This window comes from Lucilia sericata, unplaced genomic scaffold (genome assembly GCF_015586225.1).
Source record: "Lucilia sericata isolate MDLA Ls3-8-SP2 unplaced genomic scaffold, ASM1558622v1 Contig000247F_arrow, whole genome shotgun sequence".
NCBI lineage: Eukaryota > Metazoa > Arthropoda > Insecta > Diptera > Calliphoridae > Lucilia > Lucilia sericata.
This window is the reverse complement of record NW_023994273.1, coordinates 79,205-100,618: the sequence shown is the minus strand read 5'-3', so window position 1 is coordinate 100,618 and position 21,414 is coordinate 79,205. Positions and strand designations below refer to the sequence as shown.

General features: G+C 32.5%; 1 protein-coding gene across 1 annotated transcript; it reads left to right on the top strand.

The window, feature by feature from the left end:
- Positions 1-765: 765 nt before the first annotated feature.
- On the top strand, positions 766-3,535 carry LOC119602648 (segmentation protein Runt). Its single transcript, XM_037954277.1, has 2 exons — positions 766-1,716; positions 1,869-3,535. The coding sequence occupies exons 1-2, from the start codon at positions 1,164-1,166 to the stop codon at positions 2,813-2,815; spliced, it is 1,500 nt and encodes a 499-aa protein (XP_037810205.1). The 5' UTR covers positions 766-1,163; the 3' UTR covers positions 2,816-3,535.
- The last annotated feature ends 17,879 nt before the right edge of the window (positions 3,536-21,414 follow it).

Below are 21,414 nucleotides of genomic sequence, written 5' to 3'. Positions count from 1 at the left end.
AGCATTATTATAATGTTTATGACCTGCTCTTTCAAAATATTTCTTAAAATTCTTTCTTTTTTCGCGTTGAAAACCAACATCCAACGAAATGTAATTTCTTCTGGCATATGAACCCAACCCCATGTTGAGCTGTTTGTGTGTTTTTGAGCGGCACAGTTTTTATTCCACGCTCTTGCTCTCTTAATGCTTTGGGAGAATTTTTATATTTTATTTCAATAAAAAATTATTTCCAACAATTCATTTTTTTTCCTCTTGTTGTTTTTGTTCTTTTTGGTAAACATTCAATTTTTTTCTATATTTCTTTATTTTTTTAAATTTTTTTCCTCCAATACAATATGATGTTGCTGTTGATTGTGGCAAGTTTGAGTTGAAAAAAATTATATTTTCCCTTCTTGTGAGTGTGTGCGTATTCAAGTACGTGTGAGTGTTGTTGTTGTTGCAGTAGTTGTTGGTGTCGTATATATACCACAATGGAAAAATGGGAAATTTTTTGTGTGGTTGTTGTTGTGGCAATGGTGGTTGCTTGATACCTGCTTGCTTTTTGGTCTGGCCTGTATTGTTTGAGCGAATGTTGTATGTCTGCCTGCCTGCTGCATGCACCCTTAATTTGTTTGTGCGTGTGTGTGTACGAGTTTGTGTAAGGGGTCGTACAATAAAATTTATACTCTTAACCAACCAACAACCGTACGACCCATAAAGCGATTCACATTTTTACTTCAAATACTGCTGATGATCGTTGCAGAGAGTCAGTTCACTCAGCGACTTGAACGTGTTAAGAACACATACAGAACAAGAAAAAAATAAAAACGTTTCCTTTTCCTTAAAAATACAAATAACAATTTTTTGTAAAAGAAAAACGTAACGAAAAGAAAATTTTAACGACGCACAAGAAACGAAACAAAAGAAAAAATTTAAACGGATAATTTAAGAAAAATAAACAGTGTAAAAAAGAATTTGAAAAAAAGAAAAATCTCAAAAGAGAGTTAAAAGAAAAAGTGTTTGAAAATTTAACAACAGTCTTACGAAAACAGTTAAAGTGTAAAGATCGTATTAAACGAAATTGAAAAAAAAAACTTAAACCATAACACAAGGATTACCTAAACAACAACAACACTTGGATTATCAATTTATTTAAATTTTTATAAAACACAACGAATTTAAATATGCATTTGCCTGCTGGTCCCACCATGGTTGCTACTCCCGCCCAAGCCATGCCTACCAACAACAATAACACAAACTCCGCCAGCTCGACTGGTTCCTCTACACCCGATACCACTTCCAATGCCGCCAAAATGCCCAGCTCCATGACTGACATGTTTGCCAGTCTCCACGAAATGTTGCAAGAATATCACGGTGAATTGGCCCAAACTGGTTCTCCTTCCATCTTATGCAGTGCTCTACCCAATCACTGGCGTTCCAACAAATCATTGCCCGGTGCCTTCAAAGTTATTGCTTTGGATGATGTGCCCGATGGCACCTTGGTCACCATCAAGTGTGGCAATGATGAAAACTACTGCGGAGAATTGCGCAACAGCACCGCCATCATGAAGAATCAAGTGGCCAAATTCAATGATTTACGTTTTGTTGGTCGTTCGGGTCGTGGCAAATCCTTCACCTTGACCATTACCATTGCTACATATCCAGTGCAGATTGCCTCATACACCAAAGCTATTAAAGTGACCGTTGATGGTCCTCGGGAGCCAAGAAGTAAGCAAAGTAAGTTTTTAGTTTGTTTTAAATTTTTTGTTCTTTAAAAAAAAAACACTTTTTTGTTTCCTTCATTTATCAAAAACAAAAGTTTTTAGTTTTTTTATTTATGTTTTGTGAACGGTTATACTTATGATTTGTTTTTCTTGTTTTCCTTTTAGGCTACGGTTATCCTCATCCAGGAGCATTCAATCCATTCATGTTAAATCCTGCTTGGTTAGATGCTGCCTACATGACCTACGGCTATGCTGATTACTTCCGCCACCAAGCTGCTGCTGCAGCTGTCCATCATCCCGCTTTGGCCAAGACTTCACCTTTGCCAAATGGGCAAACTGTAGTGCCACCATCTGCTGCAGGTTCTCCCAATGACTATCATCATCCCAGCCAAATTACACCACCACCAGCCGGTGCTCCTGCTGTAAATGCTGCTAGCATGATTCCTTCACCTCCAGGTTCCAACTACAGCATGCCTCAGTTTCCTTTCAATCCTGTGGCTGCTGCCGCCGCCGCTGCTGCTGCTCAAGCTCATCCTGATTTATTGCATCCTCATCAAAAGGCTGCTCATCCTCATGCCTTCCATCCATACAACTTGGCTGGTTTAAGAGCTCGCCCTAATCACTTGCACAACACCTCTTTGGGCTCACACTCCTCCACCGAACACATCAGTCCAGCTCACATTAGTCCAGCTTCATCAAGACCTTCCTCCTCCTCACCTACTCATACTGCTCTCAACAATAAGTTCAACACCTCGGTAGAAACCAGTTCTCTACACGAACAATCTGCTTCCGATGCTGATTCAGATGATGAGCAAATCGATGTGGTTAAATCAGCCTTTGTACCCATCTTGCGCCCACAAATCCCCAGCCTTAATGGCTCCATTGAGGATTTGGATAAATCCATCGATTCCACCCGTTCCTCACCCACACAACACATCACTTTGCCACCCCGTGCCAGATGTGAATTGAAGGCTCCTTCCTCCCTGAAACCCTATTTCCATGAAACCTCCTCACAACATTCTCGCCAATCATCACCCGAAACCACTTTACCAGCTGCTACCAAACTAAAGAGTGCCGCCAACACCCAAAAAACCGTGTGGCGCCCATACTGAGAAGTTAATTTGGCGCAAGATGTCGTCATTGCTTATCTTCTCTTACGGCTTGCCAAGGAATTGGCATGGAAACGTATTCTAATGGCCAACGAAAGCAACAGCGCTAACGGACTCTAAACAAAACCGTTCAACAACTGATGGATTCAGTTTTCCCGAAAGCGCTGGCACAGCAATCGAGGTATAATTGTGTATGTGTGCAAACTAAGAAAAAAATATGTATGTGCTTGTGTGTTTGTATTGAAAAAAGCCGACGGCAAAACAACAAACAGCAGCAACATATAATTTTTCATTTGCACTGGAAACAAATACTAACGCCTACAACAACAAGAGCTTTTCAACTCTTAAAAAAATGTGATACAACAAACGGAGTAGCAGCTCTCCCTACAAATAAATCCCCCCCCAAAAAATGCTTGTGATATAGTGATAAGTTTAAAACAAATTTCCCGCCCGGCACTACCCGCAACAGACCCCAGGATTATTGCAATGGTCTTTTTTCTACAAATCGAAAAAAATTCTCCCCCCACCCCAACTAAAGGATTCCGGCGAATTTTTATGCTCGACTCATAAAATCGTACGCAGAGTTCGTTTTCATTGTCGATGCAATAGTCCTACGATTTCGTCGTTGTTTATTATTTAAGAAAAAAACTCAAATTTTATTTTAATTGTAAGATGCAATTAACGATTTTATTCATTTAAAAATTGTTTAATGTATTTGCTCAAAACAAGGGAAGTTTCTTTTAAAAATTACCTTTTTTTCAAAATAATTTTGTAAATACTCTAAACTTTTTTAAAACGATTTTAAATTTATTATAAATTTTTATTATTATTATTACTAGTATTAGAAGTTAAGTTTAAATATGAAAAAAATAGTTGACAATTAAATGATTGAAAAAAATCTATTAAATAAAATATATTTTTACAAAAAACGAAATTTTACTAAAGACTTTTTATTTCAAATTTTAAAAATTTTAAAGGCTAATTTTTTTAAATATTATGTAGAAAGTTAAAAATGCGTTTTAGAATTATGAACTGATTGTAAATAAGAACTGCAAAGGATTTTGTAATATATTAAAATTGAAAAGGATTCTTTAAAATGTTTAAAGTCTTAAAAATCACAAACGGTTTCTCTTTTACATAAACAAATTTTCAGAAACGTTTTGTAACCAGTGTAAAATTTTTCATTTAAATCATTTTTAATGATTTTTATTAAACAACCCTTGATAAATGTAACGAGTGTTAAGAGTATGTACGTACATCATGGGCCCTTTAATGGATTTTCGCAGCGCATACACTCGAATAAGTTACAACAAAAACACTGATTGTAATCTTTGTGACGCTTGTGTTGCTGTTGTTTTGTCGCTGCTGTTACAAAGGGATGACATTTAAAGCCATTCAAAATGACAGCAACCGAATGTGATGCACACGTTTGTTTATATTTATTACCGTTTTTTTTCTTTTCATATCAAAGCAAAAAAAGAGTATAATATTCAAAATGGCGTCATTATTATTTGAAAATTTATTGTATCAAATTTCATGATCTAAGGGTTTTTTGTGGAAAGCTTGGGAAAAACATACGAGATAGAATTGATATTTTATCAAAGGATGTACCATGCTTAAGATGGAACTTTACATACATATAATGATTTGGTATTTAAAATGGCGTGATTCTATAATATGTAGAATTTTAGATTATAAAATCCTTAATTTGAGAAAATCATGAGAAATTTTATCAAGGAAATTTTTAGAAAGGAAATCAAAGTCTCTTTAGAACCGTGTTGGTTTTAAAGAAACTTCGATTTGTTTAAGTCACATTATTAGGTGTTTTTTTTTTTTGTTCTTGATTAAATGCATTTGGACTTCCAAATTTGGGCTACTTTTGGAATTGAAACACGTATTGTTTTTAATAACGTGAACCGTGGCGGCATTCGTTATTGGTTTATCATCATAAACTGATAACTTCAGGTAACTCCAAAGGAAATTATCAAGACCTTGGTGTCTAATTAAAAGGTTATTTTCATAAAATCAAATCATCGCCAAATATCTATTTCAATAAATTGTTGATTATAGTCACCGTATGCCACGTAGAGCCGTCCTATTGAAACTATTGAACGTCAGAGAAATATCATCATATATTTAAAACAAAAAAGAGCTTCGATATCATTTCCGAAGACATAAGGTCTAGTGATTCCCCTAGAATATTAGACACATGAAAATGTATTGAACACAATTATGTGACAAAACATGGGATCTATCGAGGACCGAATTTTAATAAATATTATGATTTGCCGGAATATACTGAAGTCACAAAATTTGTCTCCTATTAAGTGAGGTTTCCGCATATAACGTAATCGGTACGAAAACAAAATTTAATACATTTGCGACGAAAAGAACTAATTTCTTTTCGGTACAAATATATGTGAAATTTCGTTTTCGGCTCGGCCGTTAGAGAAAGTTCGATGTTGAAATATTTTTACACCAATTGCTTCGAATTTGACTACTAAATTTGGAAATCATTGTTGACCACTTAATATCTGAAAATCCAAATTTAGTTCTAAACTCGAATCAGTTAATACTCTATATGTTCATAAACATATAGAGAATCAACTGATAGGGTCGAATAAAAGTTGTCGTATTGAATCAAAACTGGACACTGAATATGTTGACATTAGGAGCCATTATGTGGAATATCCGGAACAAAATTGTGACCATATAGGTACTGTTATCAATTATTACCGATATCCTAGTGGATAAACTTTAGATTTCCATATAAAAATGCGCACGATCTGGTTATATCTGTAACTGGATTTGACAATGAACTAGACGCTGGAGAAGTTGACAAATATAGTCACTAAGTTTGACTTATGAGGCATATCGAGGACTTAGTTATTTGGAAACTATTTCCACATCAATAACATCATCTGGGACATCCTAGTGTGATGATAGAATGAGACTTCTCAGAATAAGGATAATAGACACTTTGAAAACACAGCTATATATTTTGTAGTTTGTTCTAGACTAAGTATGTTGATTAAAGTTGAATTTTGTCACTAATTAGTTACAGTTTTTTAAAGAAGATATAGATATATACAGGACTATGATAGATTCCAATCCGATCGAAAGTGGAATTGATGTTTTAATTTTATTAAACTTAAAAAAATCTTAATAACAAATTTCAATTCCACTTATATAATTAGTTTCATTACAATAATGTTGTTGTTTTGCTTTTTCTAAAGATCGGATGTCGATCGGATTGGAATTCTGCGATAGGCCTGATAGTTTTTCGTCGTTGTTTCGTCGTTTTGAATCCTTGCCGAAATCAATACGTTAATTATTGTTTCTTGAATTCGTTGCATTTTAGGCGATTACGAAACTTCTACTTGCTATCGTTTCATATAAAGAACCATCGAATACTTCTGACTTCGAATTGAATAAACTGTAGAAGTTTTTGAACTTTCTTAAGCTCCACTATCAGCAGCCGGTCGTACCACTACACAGTGGAGCAGAATGTTTTTTTTTTTTTTGGAAATATATATAAACGCCTAGTTTAATCAGGGACCGCGATATGAAGGCTCAAAATAGGGCTCGACATTTAACATTTTAAGACGCGTGTTATTCTTTGTTTCCGATGAAACGCATTTTTTTCTTAACAAAATGCCTTGGTCCCCTTTTTAAATGTACAGCGTAACTTTGAACCGAATGGCTTCGATTTGCTTTAATTAATTAGACTACTAAATTACAAATAATACATTTCAAAGTAATATCGGATGGGAAACATAAAAATGCCACGCTTTTCAAAATTTTACATGACTTTGAGCCCCCATAAGTCCTCTGAAGCATTTGTGGGGTTCATTTTCAAAACTTATTCAGGAACATGCCTCGGCTACACCCATGTCCATTGCACTATTCACTAGTAGAAACTCTCAGTAGAATAATTATTCAATTAGTCAATTCTTAATCTTTCCGCTGGATTTTTAAACCAAGCCGATGTAAATAATAATAACTGAGTTATTAACAAATTAAGATTAAAATGATACTTTGTTTTCACTTAAAGATAAATTACACTTTATCTCTTTTAAAAATTTCATAACATTCAAGTAAAACTTTCGTAAGAGAAACCTTCAAAATACCCACAGTTGATAATGATAGAATAAAACCCAAATCAATGCGAAACCAAAACCCTTAACAAATCAATAACAAATATAAAATTAATTCATCAAACTAACACCATGCAAAAGAACACATGACATATTAAAGAAATCCTACAATTTCAACAAAAAAAAAAAAAAAAAAAAGCATGAAGGTTAAATTTTTTCTTAGTTGGGGTGAACCACAAGATATTAAAAATATTTAATGGTCATATTAAATTTTCACAACTTAACAGCATTTAAACTAAGATGGAGTGAAACTAAAAACTAAACATCTTAAGATTTAGCAGTTTAACAGCTGAAAGTACAAATATACATATTTGAAAAGTAAAGAAGAGCAGTCAAGGTCAATCAGTTTTTGAGCAATGACAGCTAGTGTGTAACATTGTTTGTTAATGTGTCATGTTGTGTGGTTTATTACGTTTCGGTTTAATGCAACAACTTAATTTTAAAGTCATGTTTTAAAACAGGACTTTCACTCAGTAACTAACTCTCTCCTTGTTCTATGTCCTTTAACTAGGCTCATTGTGTGTAAGTATGAATGTCGATTATTACCATCGTTAATTGAGGTCGTTATACTAATTAATAGTTGTCATTGTTTAACTAATTACATACTGCTGTGATATGTTTTTTTCATTCTTTCTCCTTTTTTTTTGGTTCATTATAGGTTTTAACCATCACTGTCATCCATCCATCCACACATATTGTCACAATTTCCTATTTTATTTGCGTAAAATTTTATGGGTTTGAGTCCATGGTTCATTACAGTATCTATTTTTATCTATCTATTGGCATTTGTAAGTAGTGTTGCAGGAAGAATGTATGTGATTATGCGTTGGTGTTGACCCTGGATTTTATGATTATATCACTGTAGGTGATTTTGGCTTTGATTGCAAATTAGTTTTGTCACACAACACAATATTTTCCTTTCCACATCCATAATCGATGATTATCTCTATTAATTGTTTTTTATTTTATTCTGTTGCAAAGTTTTTTTTTAGTCACGCTCATTATAATGTGGTCTATTGGTGGTCTCCAGATTAATGTGACCGTAAATGGTTAGATTAGTTAAACTGGAAAGGATACATATTAGTTAAAGTGTAACATATTGTTTGGAATTGAATTTCAGCTGCTTTGAGAAGAGAATCTAGATATTTCCAAAAAGAGAAGGGAACATGTTTTTCAAGTGAAATTGTAGCAGGACGAGAGATTGTTCTCGAAGGACCATAAATTCGAAAATATTTATACTAAAACTGAACAAGAACTGAACTAGAACTGAACTAGAACTGAACTAGAACTGAACTAGAACTGAACTAGAACTGAACTACAACTGAACTACAACTGAACTACAACTGAACTACAACTGAACTAGAACTGAACTAGAACTGAACTAGAACTGAACTAGAACTGAACTAGAACTGAACTAGAACTGAACTAGAACTGAACTAGAACTGAACTAGAACTGAACTAGAACTGAACTAGAACTGAACTAGAACTGAACTAGAACTGAACTAGAACTGAACTAGAACTGAACTAGAACTGAACTAGAACTGAACTAGAACTGAACTAGAACTGAACTAGAACTGAACTAGAACTGAACTAGAACTGAACTAGAACTGAACTAGAACTGAACTAGAACTGAACTAGAACTGAACTAGAACTGAACTAGAACTGAACTAGAACTGAACTAGAACTGAACTAGAACTGAACTAGAACTGAACTAGAACTGAACTAGAACTGAACTAGAACTGAACTAGAACTGAACTAGAACTGAACTAGAACTGAACTAGAACTGAACTAGAACTGAACTAGAACTGAACTAGAACTGAACTAGAACTGAACTAGAACTGAACTAGAACTGAACTAGAACTGAACTAGAACTGAACTAGAACTGAACTAGAACTGAACTAGAACTGAACTAGAACTGAACTAGAACTGAACTAGAACTAGAACTGAACTAGAACTGAACTAGAACTGAACTAGAACTGAACTAGAACTGAACTAGAACTGAACTAGAACTGAACTAGAACTGAACTAGAACTGAACTAGAACTGAACTAGAACTGAACTAGAACTGAACTAGAACTGAACTAGAACTGAACTAGAACTGAACTAGAACTGAACTAGAACTGAACTAGAACTGAACTAGAACTGAACTAGAACTGAACTAGAACTGAACTAGAACTGAATTAGAACTGAACTAGAACTGAAGTGTATTCGCTTTTTCACTCATTACTTTAAAAAAAAATGTTGTTCAAGTGAAATTTGTTGCAGAAAGAGAGATTGTTCTCGAAGGACCCTAGACTCGAAAATATCTATACTTTTTCACATAACGTTAAGATGCGGTTTAAGTCGGCACAACTTAAAGTACAATCTGATCAATATCTCATCTTGGTCTTTCACTCTTGGATAATACTGGAACTGTTCTGCAGAAGGAAATTCGTGCTAACAAATACCTCTCAGAAGAAAGCACGATAATTTAATCTCAAAAGAATATCGAACTGAAACTTCAAAATTCTCGTTGTATCATTTATTACTTTTGCTTAAAATACCAACAGTAGTTTGTGTAATTTACCCAACAAAAGTAATTTAATTTAAAAACTCAAGGTTCAGGTTATTTTTAAATTAAAAACGAAAAAAAGCAGTAGCTGCAGGGATTTGAAATATGGCTAACTTTAAACCACTAGCCACTGGACTCACACATAAATTCAATCATGCACTGTTTACTTTAAATCATTGATATCATTTAGTTTTTTTTTTATAGAAAATAAATATACTACTCTATTTTCTGTTTTTTTTCTGTTTTAAAAATATTTCAACTCGAGTTTATGACCCTTATGATGTTAGTAAAAGTAGCTTTATTGCAGCACATCAATCGAATTGATGAAAATCGTTAAACAAAAGCGACAAAAACAACAACAAAAATTGTGAAAAAAAGAGGAATCGCATCAAAACTCAGTAAACCAACAACCGTTAAATTGTTTGATGGTAGGCTTAAATCAGGCAATGATTGATTCATTACAAAAATTTCTCTACTAAAGGATGTTTTGTGTTTTTTTGTTGTATTCCGCCAATACATTTGCTTATATTCTGGTGTTGTTTTTTTGTTGTTGGTATATTTTTCTATGCTAAAGCAGGCATTATAGTCATCAACTTTTTGGCCAACATACTGAGGTCAGAATTGGCTCAATATATGTAAGAATGTATGGACATATGGTTTGTCAATTTATAAAACTGAGAATCCTATATATACCCATACTTTTTTTAGCTGTATCACTTTGGAGATATTCTGTCGCTCTCTCACTCTCTCTTTATCATATCGTTAACTACAGTTTTTTTTCATTTATTCACATTTACTTCGTTAAAGTGGCTTTAATTCAACTTTTAAAACGTTTTTAAATTATTAACGCTTAGCACTGGAATGTACCCCAAATCTTTATCTTGAGATCATCGGTAGAGGTCCACCATCTCTTTTATTTTTCAATCTTATTATTCTCTGATCTGGACACATATAAGAGAGTTATGTTAGACTTTGAACTAGTCCCTATTTCCAAGAAGTAGTTACAGGTCTGAGGATGCTAAATCTTTAAAGGAAAACATATTTAGAAATTTGGTAAACTTTAATGGTTAAATTAAGTCTACTTCAACCTTACTCTCAAAAACAAAAAAACTCACTAGAATTTTCTATAACACTGGCAAACACTTGACCACTTGAAGAATTTTCCGTTTTAACCAATTTCTAAATGTATTTTTATTTTTCCCGGCATTTTACATTTAAAAATTGATTCTAGTAATTTTTAACTCTAACAGAAACGATAGCAGCATCAACATCGTCATCATCATTGTTGATTTTTTTGCTGTTGTTACTAAATAATGTTTAAACAACAGCAAACAACATCAAAAATATTGCAGAGAGTTTATTTTACGTTTCCAGTTCCACTTGAAAACTTTACTAGTGCTAGATTGTAAATTGTCAGTGTTATTGCTAAAATATACAATATTTGTATGAGTGTTTTTTAATGGGAGAGGAGAATATTTTGTTTTTATTTAACAAAAAGTAAAAATAGTTGTGCTTCAAGTGAGTTTTTAATTTTTTTTGTCGATTTCCTCGTTACATTTTAGAGTAAACTCATCCTTAATGAAGGTGAGTCAATTTAAAACCCTGGATCTGGAACTGAACTAGAACTGACTAGAACGGACTAGAACTGAACTAGAACTGAACTAGAACTGAACTAGACACTGAACTAGAACTGAACTAGAACTAAAACTGAACTAGAACTGAACTAGAACGAACTAGAACTGCTACTAGAACTGAACTAGAACTGAACTAGAACTGAACTAGAACGGAACTAGAACTGAACTAGAACTGAACTAGACTGAACTAGAACTGAACTAGAACTGAAACTAGAACTGAACTAGAACTGTACTGAACTAGAACTGAACTAGAACTGAACTAGAACTGAACTAGAACTGAACTAGAACTGAACTAGAACTGAACTAGAACTGACTAGAACTGAACTAGAACTGAACTAGAACTAGAACTAGAACTGAGACTAACTGAACTAGAACTGAACTAGAACTGAACTAGAACTGAACTAGAACTGAACTAAACTGAACTAGAACTGAACTAGAACTGAACTAGAACTGAACTAGAACTGAACTAGAACTGAACTAGAACTGAACTAGAACTGAACTAGAACTGAACTAGAACTGAACTAGAACTGAACTAGAACTGAACTAGAACTGAACTAGAACTGAACTAGAACTGAACTAGAACTGAACTAGAACTGAACTAGAACTGAACTAGAACTGAACTAGAACTGAACTAGAACTGAACTAGAACTGAACTAGAACTGAACTAGAACTGAACTATAACTGAACTAGAACTGAACTAGAACTGAACTAGAACTGAACTAGAACTGAACTAGAACTGAACTAGAACTGAACTAGAACTGAGCTAGAACTGAACTTGAGCTGAACTTGAACTGAACTAGAATGTTATGTTTTGGTATTTTATAGTTTCATAGGTTTTATGTGGCCTTTTCCACTAATAAAAGTACTTGAAACAAAGTTCCGAATAAGTGCCTCTACCAATTTAAAGGTTAAACATAAAACAGTTACTTGATATTTTTTTATAACAATTGTACCAAGTTGTTGATGATGCATCAATAAATATGACCATCATTAATTTCCACATCAGTTGGTAAAATTCTATGGCCATTGAAATATTTCTAGAGTGAAGTTTCGAGAGTTGTTGTTTTGAACTCGCAGCTTATTTATGCAATTGTTGGCATTATACTACAAAAAACACAAACAACACATAAACAAAAAAGCCAATATAACCAATAAATGTAGGTTCTGATTTAACCTTCTACTCAAAGCAAAAATAGCAAAGAAAACATAAAGGTTTAAATGTTTAAATCGCAAAAAAAAAAACGAATTAAATAAGTAAATAAAAAATGTATTAGAAAATAACAAAAAAAGAAAATCTAACAAACATTTCCTAGACCATGTATATAAGTTACAATTAAATTAAAAATTAAATGTTTACAACACAGATTTAATGCGAAACCCCAACTAATAGGGATTATTGGTAACATCTATGACATTTCTAACAAAAAACTAATACGGCTATAAAAGCTTAGTAATACAGACAGTCATATAGTAGCACTAAAACGCACTATACAAGTATGTGGCTGAATGTATGGATCACAGTTAAAACTTAAGAGTATTAAAATACGTAACCACATACGACCACCGCAGCACATGATGGTTAGAATAAAACGCAAAATGAAATAATCCCTTCAAGAATTACAAAAATTATCAACCCCCTTTGCCCCCTTTCCCCCGGACACATATGATTCACCCTGTTAAGAAGAGTGGTTGGTGTCAGCTCAACAAGGTCTTACAAAGTAATTAAAGAAACAATTTTTCCACAAACATGCAATTGTAATGTTTCCCCATTATTACCGGAATAGATGGAATAAAACTTTTTTAAACACAATTAATTTCCATTGCGTGTCTAGGAATTTTCAAAAAAAAAAGAAACGTCAAACATTTAATTGTTTATTAAAGCTTAAATTTTAAAAACCTAAAATTTATTTAAAAATAAAATGATAGACAGACGGACGTTTTGCTAAAAGTTGTTTAATAAAAACTAAAGTAAATTTAGCCATCAAGTATATGCGTACATTCAAATAAATCCATCCATCCATCAATTGGTTAAAACGAAATGCATTTTCCCCAAAAAATTCTACAAAGTGAATAAAAATGCTTTTTTTTTTTTTTGTTCGCTTTTGTATAAAATGCATCATCAGCAAAGCGCCAAAGTCGTAGTCAGTCGTTGCATGTTACACAAAAACCGCGACCACAATGAACGCAATGCAACGTGTTCCATAGAAACGCCAAAATTTTGAAAACGCAGTTTTGTGTTACTTTCCTTTATTCAGAGCAGAAAAAATGGTTGGAGGAAAAAAACAAAAATAAACGAATTGTTGATGATGAGTTTGGGTACGTGTGTCTATCTGTCCGTCTGTCTACATTTTTATATACAAATGATTTAAAAAATGTAATACGTAATGAATACATGATGCATATTCAATGTGTTCAAAGTTAAGTAAGGAGCATCGCAAAGGATTTGTTATAGGCGAATTGTGAAATGAGCTATATGATATGGTTCAGGTTTAGAATAGGTTAGATAGGAATTTTTGAATGGCATCTAATGTTCATGGTGTTATAACTCAATGTATTCCTAAATGGATTGTGCCTACACAGAGGGAAAAGCAAATATACACGCCTGGTACCAAATTGACACCAAAGTATATACATATGTACGACAACGCTGTGTAATGTTGACAACGCAACTTTGTCAACATTGCAACAATTCGTTGTCGAAATCTAAATGTTATACACAACCGTTGTCTAAATGTTAACTAACGTGGTAAGCTCACTATTATCAACGGATTGTTTGTCAATAGTGAGCTTACCACGTTTGTTAACATTTAGACAACGGATGTGTAAAAAATTAGATTTCGACAACGAATTGTTGTCATGATGTCAACATTACATAGTGTAGTCGTACGTATGTATATACTTTGACAACGGATGGTATTGAAAAATTATAAACAGTTTGGTGTCAATTTGGTACCAGGCGTTTATATTTCTTTTTCCCTCTGTGTAAGCATTGTAAAAGTTTCCAATAATGCCGATTCCATGTAAATTTGAGTATTAAGTAGAAGAACTTTTTCACTCCTTCGGATCTTCATAAACTCTGATAATTCCATTCATAACTAAACGATTAAGACACTATTTAGCTTCGGTATTGGGTGTTTAGATTGGATATAAGCGAATTCTCTTCCCTCTCCACTTCATAGGATGAGATTCCGATGTTCTGATCATTTTATTTCTTAATCTAAGTTCCATGAATTTCTTTTTCATGTTCAGCACCCACTAAAAGCTATATAAGAGGTTAGGAAATACAATTTGTTAAAATTTTGCTCCATTTTCCCATAATTCTCCTGTTACCAATTGAGTAACAAAACATAAATATTCCAAAATTCTCTACTCACGAGTACCCAAGAGTCCATTAAAAAAAGCCCAATAGAAGCAATGCAAAGAAGAAAAAAATCACCGGTATGTATGGTTACCAAAACAACAGAGACAACAAAGTATTGCTTGCCAAATAAAATCGATTTTAAATATAACAACACATACATACATACAATCGAACACAAATGAAATTCAATGCAATGAAATACAATGCACTTTGCAATTAAATGATGGAAATGGAGGCATAAAACAAGCAACAAAAAATAAAACACAACTTAAACAACAACATCATAGTGGCACCACAGAAAACGCACAAATTTCAAAATAAAAGTAATTGGAGCACTATTCAACAACACAAAAATAGCACAGAAAAGAGATTGTAGCCAACGCAACAACATGGCAGAAAAAAAAATTAATGCAAATTGTATGAATAACGAAACGATGACCACCAAAATAAGAACAAAACAATACTTATATTAAGGAACATACACATACTAGGATATATACAGTGGAAACGTAAGGACTTGTTCGTTTCTGGTACCTGTACACCTTTGCATAGTCACACCACCTCCCACTTAACAATTGGAATTTGCCTTAACCCTCATACGGGTTGCTTTGCAAGTTTATCACGCTTTGGGAGTAAATTGCGTAAATATTGTTTGCTACAAATCCAACAACAGAAAATAAAATTTCCCCCAAAAAAAAGAAAACTGATATGTTTACATCAATATTTATTTGCCACATCTTTGTTGCATGAGTATTTTGTTTCGTTTGTATTGATTGACTTATGCGAGTGTGAGTTTATGAATATGAGTGTGGGATTGCTTTAAAATTTGAAATATTGAAATGTTTTAAATAAATTATAATACATTTTTATGTGAAAATATTAATTTTTTTCGAAGATTTTAAATTTGGTTTAGAGTTAAGCTCAGTTATTGTACAAAACTTAGATCCTGGATGTAATTCATAAGAATTTTCCAACCAGTGTTCGTGAGGTATGGTATATCCGGAATAATATCACTCCCGAAATTCCCCAGAGTTTGAAACCCCTCCGCCCGGCCGAAGGCCGGCTATCCAGGACACTTTAAAAGGAATCCAAAATGCAACATACACCAAATTTAGGATCAATTCTATTCGGAATAAGTGTGTCCCTTTCTTAAATTATAAACAAATTTTCTAATACATTTCTTTTTTAACAGTGTCACAATGTCCATGGACATTATGACACGCCACCAGCTGTGCCCGTAATCCTGTGTATCCATTCAGAATACCTGCCATCATACTAACTTCAGACTTGGTCATTTTGAGGAGGCTTCTCATTCTTCACAGACTAGAACACTGAAAACCTTCGGTGCCTTCTAGTGTTCACAAAAAACGCCAGAGAATGCCTGGCAACGAATGCAAATCTTTGATTATCGATTGAAAACGAGTTTGAGAACATTTCGTAGAGAATTGGGCTTCTGAGCATTTGGAAGAAGATCTTACGAACGATCTTTCTTCAAAGAAATTCCACAGAAAGCTTTTTAATGAACGCAAGTCTGTTAAGTCTTAAACAGTGACTTTGAAAACATTGCATTGAGAATTTGTCTTCTGAGCATTTGGAAGAAGATCCAAATTAAAGCAAACATGTCCTGCTCCTAAATTTGGTGTATGTTGCATTTTGGATTCCTTTAAAAAAGTGTCCTGGATAGCCGGCCTTCGGCCGGACGCAGGAATTTTAAAATCTGCGGAATCGAATACCGGCTAAAATAAGCCTTTTTTCGATAACTGGACTCTTTGAAATCCATGGACTTTCTGTCGCATTGCTCTTGGACATTGTTACACTTTTGAAGTTGTCATTATGTCCATGGACATTATTTGCAGCATTACCATTGGCCATTGGATGATCCTTGTTGTAGGTGAAAATTCTGATTCCACGCCCTGTAACCAAGAGTTGAAACAAAATGACAAACCTGCCTTTGAAGCATTTGAAAGTAATCTAATTTTCTTCAATCACTAGACTAAGTGTAACAATAAGTTACGTCGACATTAACCTATAAATCCAGATGTAACAGAGTCATTGGCAATTGAAACATTTCTCCCCTAACACCATGCATTATACTCTAACCCCCTTATTCACAAACAAAATTTTTATTTTATAAACAGTTTATAAATTTGATTTTGTATAGAAATTTTGTTTTATAAACCTTTTATAAAATACAAATGTTGTTTGTGAATAAGGGGGTAAATGTAAACATTTTCTCAGATGATCTCCTAAAATAAATACTTGAAGATCTCCTTCATAAAATTCTACATACAAAATCCTTAAATTCTTCAGAAATTGTCATTGTAAGTCAATGTTTGACATGCCAATTAGCAATTAAAATGAACTAACAATGCTAAACTCACATACAAATAAACAACTGAACTGAATATGTAGTTAACTGATTGAGTAAGTAACTCGTATCAAGTAGCAAATCCAAATCTCACTGCATAAAGTTGCAAAACCCCAAAAAATTTAAAAAAAAAATATAAAAATATATATATTTTTTAAATACAACTATGTACGTATTACAACTCAAAAAACCGGAGACATATGATGTGTTAACAAGCCAAAAAATGACAATATCATGATGTATGTATGTGTGATTGTAGCAAATATTCCTGGAGTGTTCATTAGGAATATCATGAGTGGCTGCTGCTGCAATTTAGTTGGCAGGAGTATTACAAGGAAGTAAATATTCAAACAATTATTAACTAAACGTTGATACACACAATTCGTTATCATACAGAAACTGTAACATTTTTGCAACAGCATCGTCATCATTCAGTATACTCTTTGGATTGTACCAAAAATTTCCAATGAAGAATTATTATTCTGGTTGGTGCTTAAATGAAAGTCAACATTACACTTTGCTTTTTTTCTGTTTTTTGGTTCATTCATTCGTTTTTTGCTCCAGTTAAGATAAATGAATAAATATTGTAGTTAGATCCATAAATGAATGAATGGCTAGATGATGAAACACTATCAAGCTGTAGGTGTCTGATGTTGAAGTCGGTTGATTTGGTTAACTTTTGTTGTGATTGGCTGGCAGTAGAGGAAAGGAGAGAGGGGGGTGTCAATGTAATGTTTAAGCATAAAATTTTGTAATTTACAGTATCAACAGAATTAAACGAATCGTATAAAATTTCAAACAAAAGCTTAAATTCATAAAAACTGAAACAGTTTTGTTTTATTAAAATGAAATTGCATAAAGTCTTTTCCTTAAAGTACTTGTATTTTGGATGAAGTAGTAAAAGGGTTACGGTAGCTGGGTTCAATCGTTTACTTTGTCAATTAGATTTTATGAGGATATTGTTATAAAATATCTAAGTTGTATAACTGGCATTGATATATGGCTCTAAGGAAGGCCAATTGAGAAGTTTCTACGAACAATTGCTTTTAAATTGAAAAAATATTTGATATAATTTTAAATTAATTTTCAATTGTTTTTTTAAACTGGCGGTTAAATCAATTGTTTTTCTTCCAGGCTTCATCATGTTTGACATCGAGAAAAAATGAGTTTTCTATGAGTTTTCTTTAGAAAACTTTTAGATCATGATCTATGAGTTTTCTTTAGAAAACTTTTCGATCATGATCTATGAGTTTTCTTTAGAAAACTTTTCGATCATGATCTATGAGTTTTCATTAGAAAACTTTTCGATCATGATCTATGAGTTTTCTTTAGAAAACTTTTCGATCATGATCTATGAGTTTTCCTTAGAAAACTGTTAGATCATAGATAAGAGTTATCTTTGGAAAACTTTTCAATTATGATCTATTAGTTTTCTTTAGAAAACTTTTCGATCATGATCTATGAGTTTTCTTCAGAAACGTTACGGTCATCGATAAGAGTTTTCTTTAGAAAACTTTACGATTGTCTATGAGTTTTTGAACATGATCTTTGAGTTTTTTTTTTGGAAAAATTTTCGATCATCGATAATAGTTTTCTTTAGAAAACCTTTTGAACATCTATAGGAGTTTTCTTTAGAAAACTTTACGATCATCCATGAGTTTTTGATCATGATCTATGAGTTTTTTTTTTAAAACTTTTCTATAGTCAATAAGAGTTTTCTTTTGAAAACTTTTCGATCATCGATTTTGAGTTTTCTTTAGAAAACTTTTCGATCATCGATTTTAAGTTTTGTTTAGAAAACTTTTCGATCATCAATTTTGAGTTTTCTTTAGAAAACTTTTCGATCAATGATAAGAGTATTCTTTAGGAAGCTTTACGATTATCGATAAAAATTTTCTTTAAAAAGCTTTATGATCATCGATAAGAGTTTTCTTTAGAAAACTTTTCTATCACTCTTAAGAGTTTTCTATAGACAACTTTTCAATCATCGTAGGGTTTTCATTAGAAAATTTTTCAATCAAAGATAAAAGTTAAGATAAAACTTTTTTAAATTTTTTTAGAAAAAGTTTAGATCATTCTAATAAGTTTTCTCTAAAATACTTATCGATCGTCGATAATCGATATGAGTTTCCCAAAAATGTTCAATCTTTCATAAGAGTTTTCTTTATAAAGCTTTTCTAAATAAAAGGATTTTCCATATTTCGATCTGTATATAAATTTTCTTTACAACACTTTGACCAACGATTGATTTCAATACATAATTTCATTCCAAAACTTATTCAATTCATACTGACTTGTCAAACTTTCTCACCACACATTAAGCTTTTGTCATAAAACTTTTCCTAAATTTCATTAGTTTCAAAAATTGACAGGTAGACTTTTATTCGATTTAATTACATTCCCTTAATCAAAATTTTTTACTTAAGCGCTTTTATATTCACCATTAAGTCATTTAATCTTTGCTAATATTGATTAATGAATAGAGTTCGATTATTGTGTTTCTTGTTGTATTATTTAATTTGTTTAATATAAATCCTTGTTAACTTTTTGTGCCAATTCGTAATTGGTATGAGGGTATTGTATGTCATTTATTCATTCATTCACTATGTCATTCATGTCATTCCATTCAATTTGTGCTTTTACGTCCTACTACTACTACTACATGGCATGTTGTGTTTAATGACACTTTACACTGTATGGTTTATAAATCCTTTTGACCACATTCAATTTGATTATATTGATTAAGTGATTAAAAAGTTGTCAATGCACAAACCTTTTATTATTATCATAACTGTTGTTGTTGTTGCTGCTGTCGCTTGTTTGGTCCTTTTGCGCGCTTTTATATATTTTTTCTCTCTATCCTTTTGCTGTATTATTATAGTTGTTTGTTGTTGTTGTTGTTTTCAATGTTGTAGTTGCTGCTGCTCATATTGTCATTTTTAATCCTTTTTGTTAACCACAATAACCACACTCAATGCGGTTTTACTCTTTATTTCAAGTTAATTTTTTACCATCGTCATCATCATCAGCAACACAACAGCATCATCAGTAGATGCAGCTGCAGCAGCAGAAAGCTTCCATAAATCTATAATAATTATTGTATTTAAAATTTAAACAAAAAGCTATAGTTTGTTAAACAATTCAACAAATATTGGATAATTTTTCCTGTTTAGAAATTGTTTATTGTTGTTAATTTTAATGTAATATTAACAACATTTTATTCCATATTGTGGATAGATGTCGATACGAGGCTAGGTGAAAATATCCAACTTTATAAGTGAAGATAATTTTTGGGCAAAAAATTCATTCTCTCACTGTAGGCTTCCAAAATCCATATAAAACTAGGATTTTATTGGCATATGTATGTTATTGTATCTAACGGATTCCAAAAGCTTTTACTCTCCTGATGAAATATTCACCCAAATTTCGCTCTATTTCTCAATAACAAGGAATTCGATCTTTAACCTTCCAAATATCGATCGTCTTTAACTTGGTCCTGAATCTAGAATAAACATCTGAGCTCCCCATTTAACCAAAATAATGAAACATTTCTATTAGACTTTGTATAAAGTAATAACATTTATATGCTTTTTTGTGGAAATGTGAAAGATATATCTTGATATATCCACTCGAGATCAACAACTATATTAAACATCTATTGCGATGGCTTCATGCTAAATTGTTCGATAACAATTAAAGATTGAATTCATGGACTCTGAAATGAAATCTAAAGTCTTGGATGATCGTTTAGACAAGGTAGCAGTTTTTAAGAGCTTTCACTAAATCTTCCGAAACACAGTGTCAATTGTATACAAAAATTTTCAATATCAGGGGAGAAACATTTCAACAAATATCTCTATTGTAGTTGTATCTGGAATTTTAGAACACAAATCCGTGGATTGAAACAGATGCGTTTAATCTAGGTCTGTAATTAAAAATTATGTAGTTATGACTTTTGTTCTCCCGAGTTTTTGAAAATCGATTAAATCTACCAGATTTGGAATCTATAGACTCCCTATTTTTAACTGGACTTAAGGTTATAGTTATAAATAGACAATTTAACTCCAGGGTTATTTAAAATCGGGAAAATCTACTAGATTGGAGATTTATGGATTCCATTTGCTGGAGCTTTTGTTTTTCCTAAATCGGAGAATGATTTGGAACCTATGGACGATCTTTACTGTTTCGATTTGAGCTAAAGTCTAAATGGAGACACGAGCTTGCCGAAATCAAATCTATCGTATTTGGGATTTACATATGTAAATTCGTAATCTTTCCAGGAATATTATGTATTCACAACAACTATAAATTGATCCTGGTTTTTACCATAAACTTCAAGTTTCCAGTTTAAGCTCTCTTAAAAAGAAAGGGAAAGTATATCCGTTAATTTTAGACTTGCTTTTTACAACCTGATTCGCTTATTTGACATTTTTTCTTTGAAAAAATCTAAGGTTTGTAAAGACTATCGGGGGAACTGAGATTATTTTAGAAGTAAGGAGTAAGGTTACTTCTAAAATAATCTCAGTTCCTCC

What these genes read in the sequence shown, in the direction of transcription:
- LOC119602648 (XM_037954277.1), top strand. Translation starts at nt 1,164, where the DNA reads ATGCATTTGCCTGCTGGTCCCACCATGGTTGCTACTCCCGCCCAAGCC. An exon ending in GGAGCCAAGAAGTAAGCAAA is followed by an intron (nt 1,717 to 1,868) that starts GTAAGTTTTTAG and finishes TTTTCCTTTTAG; the next exon opens with GCTACGGTTATCCTCATCCA.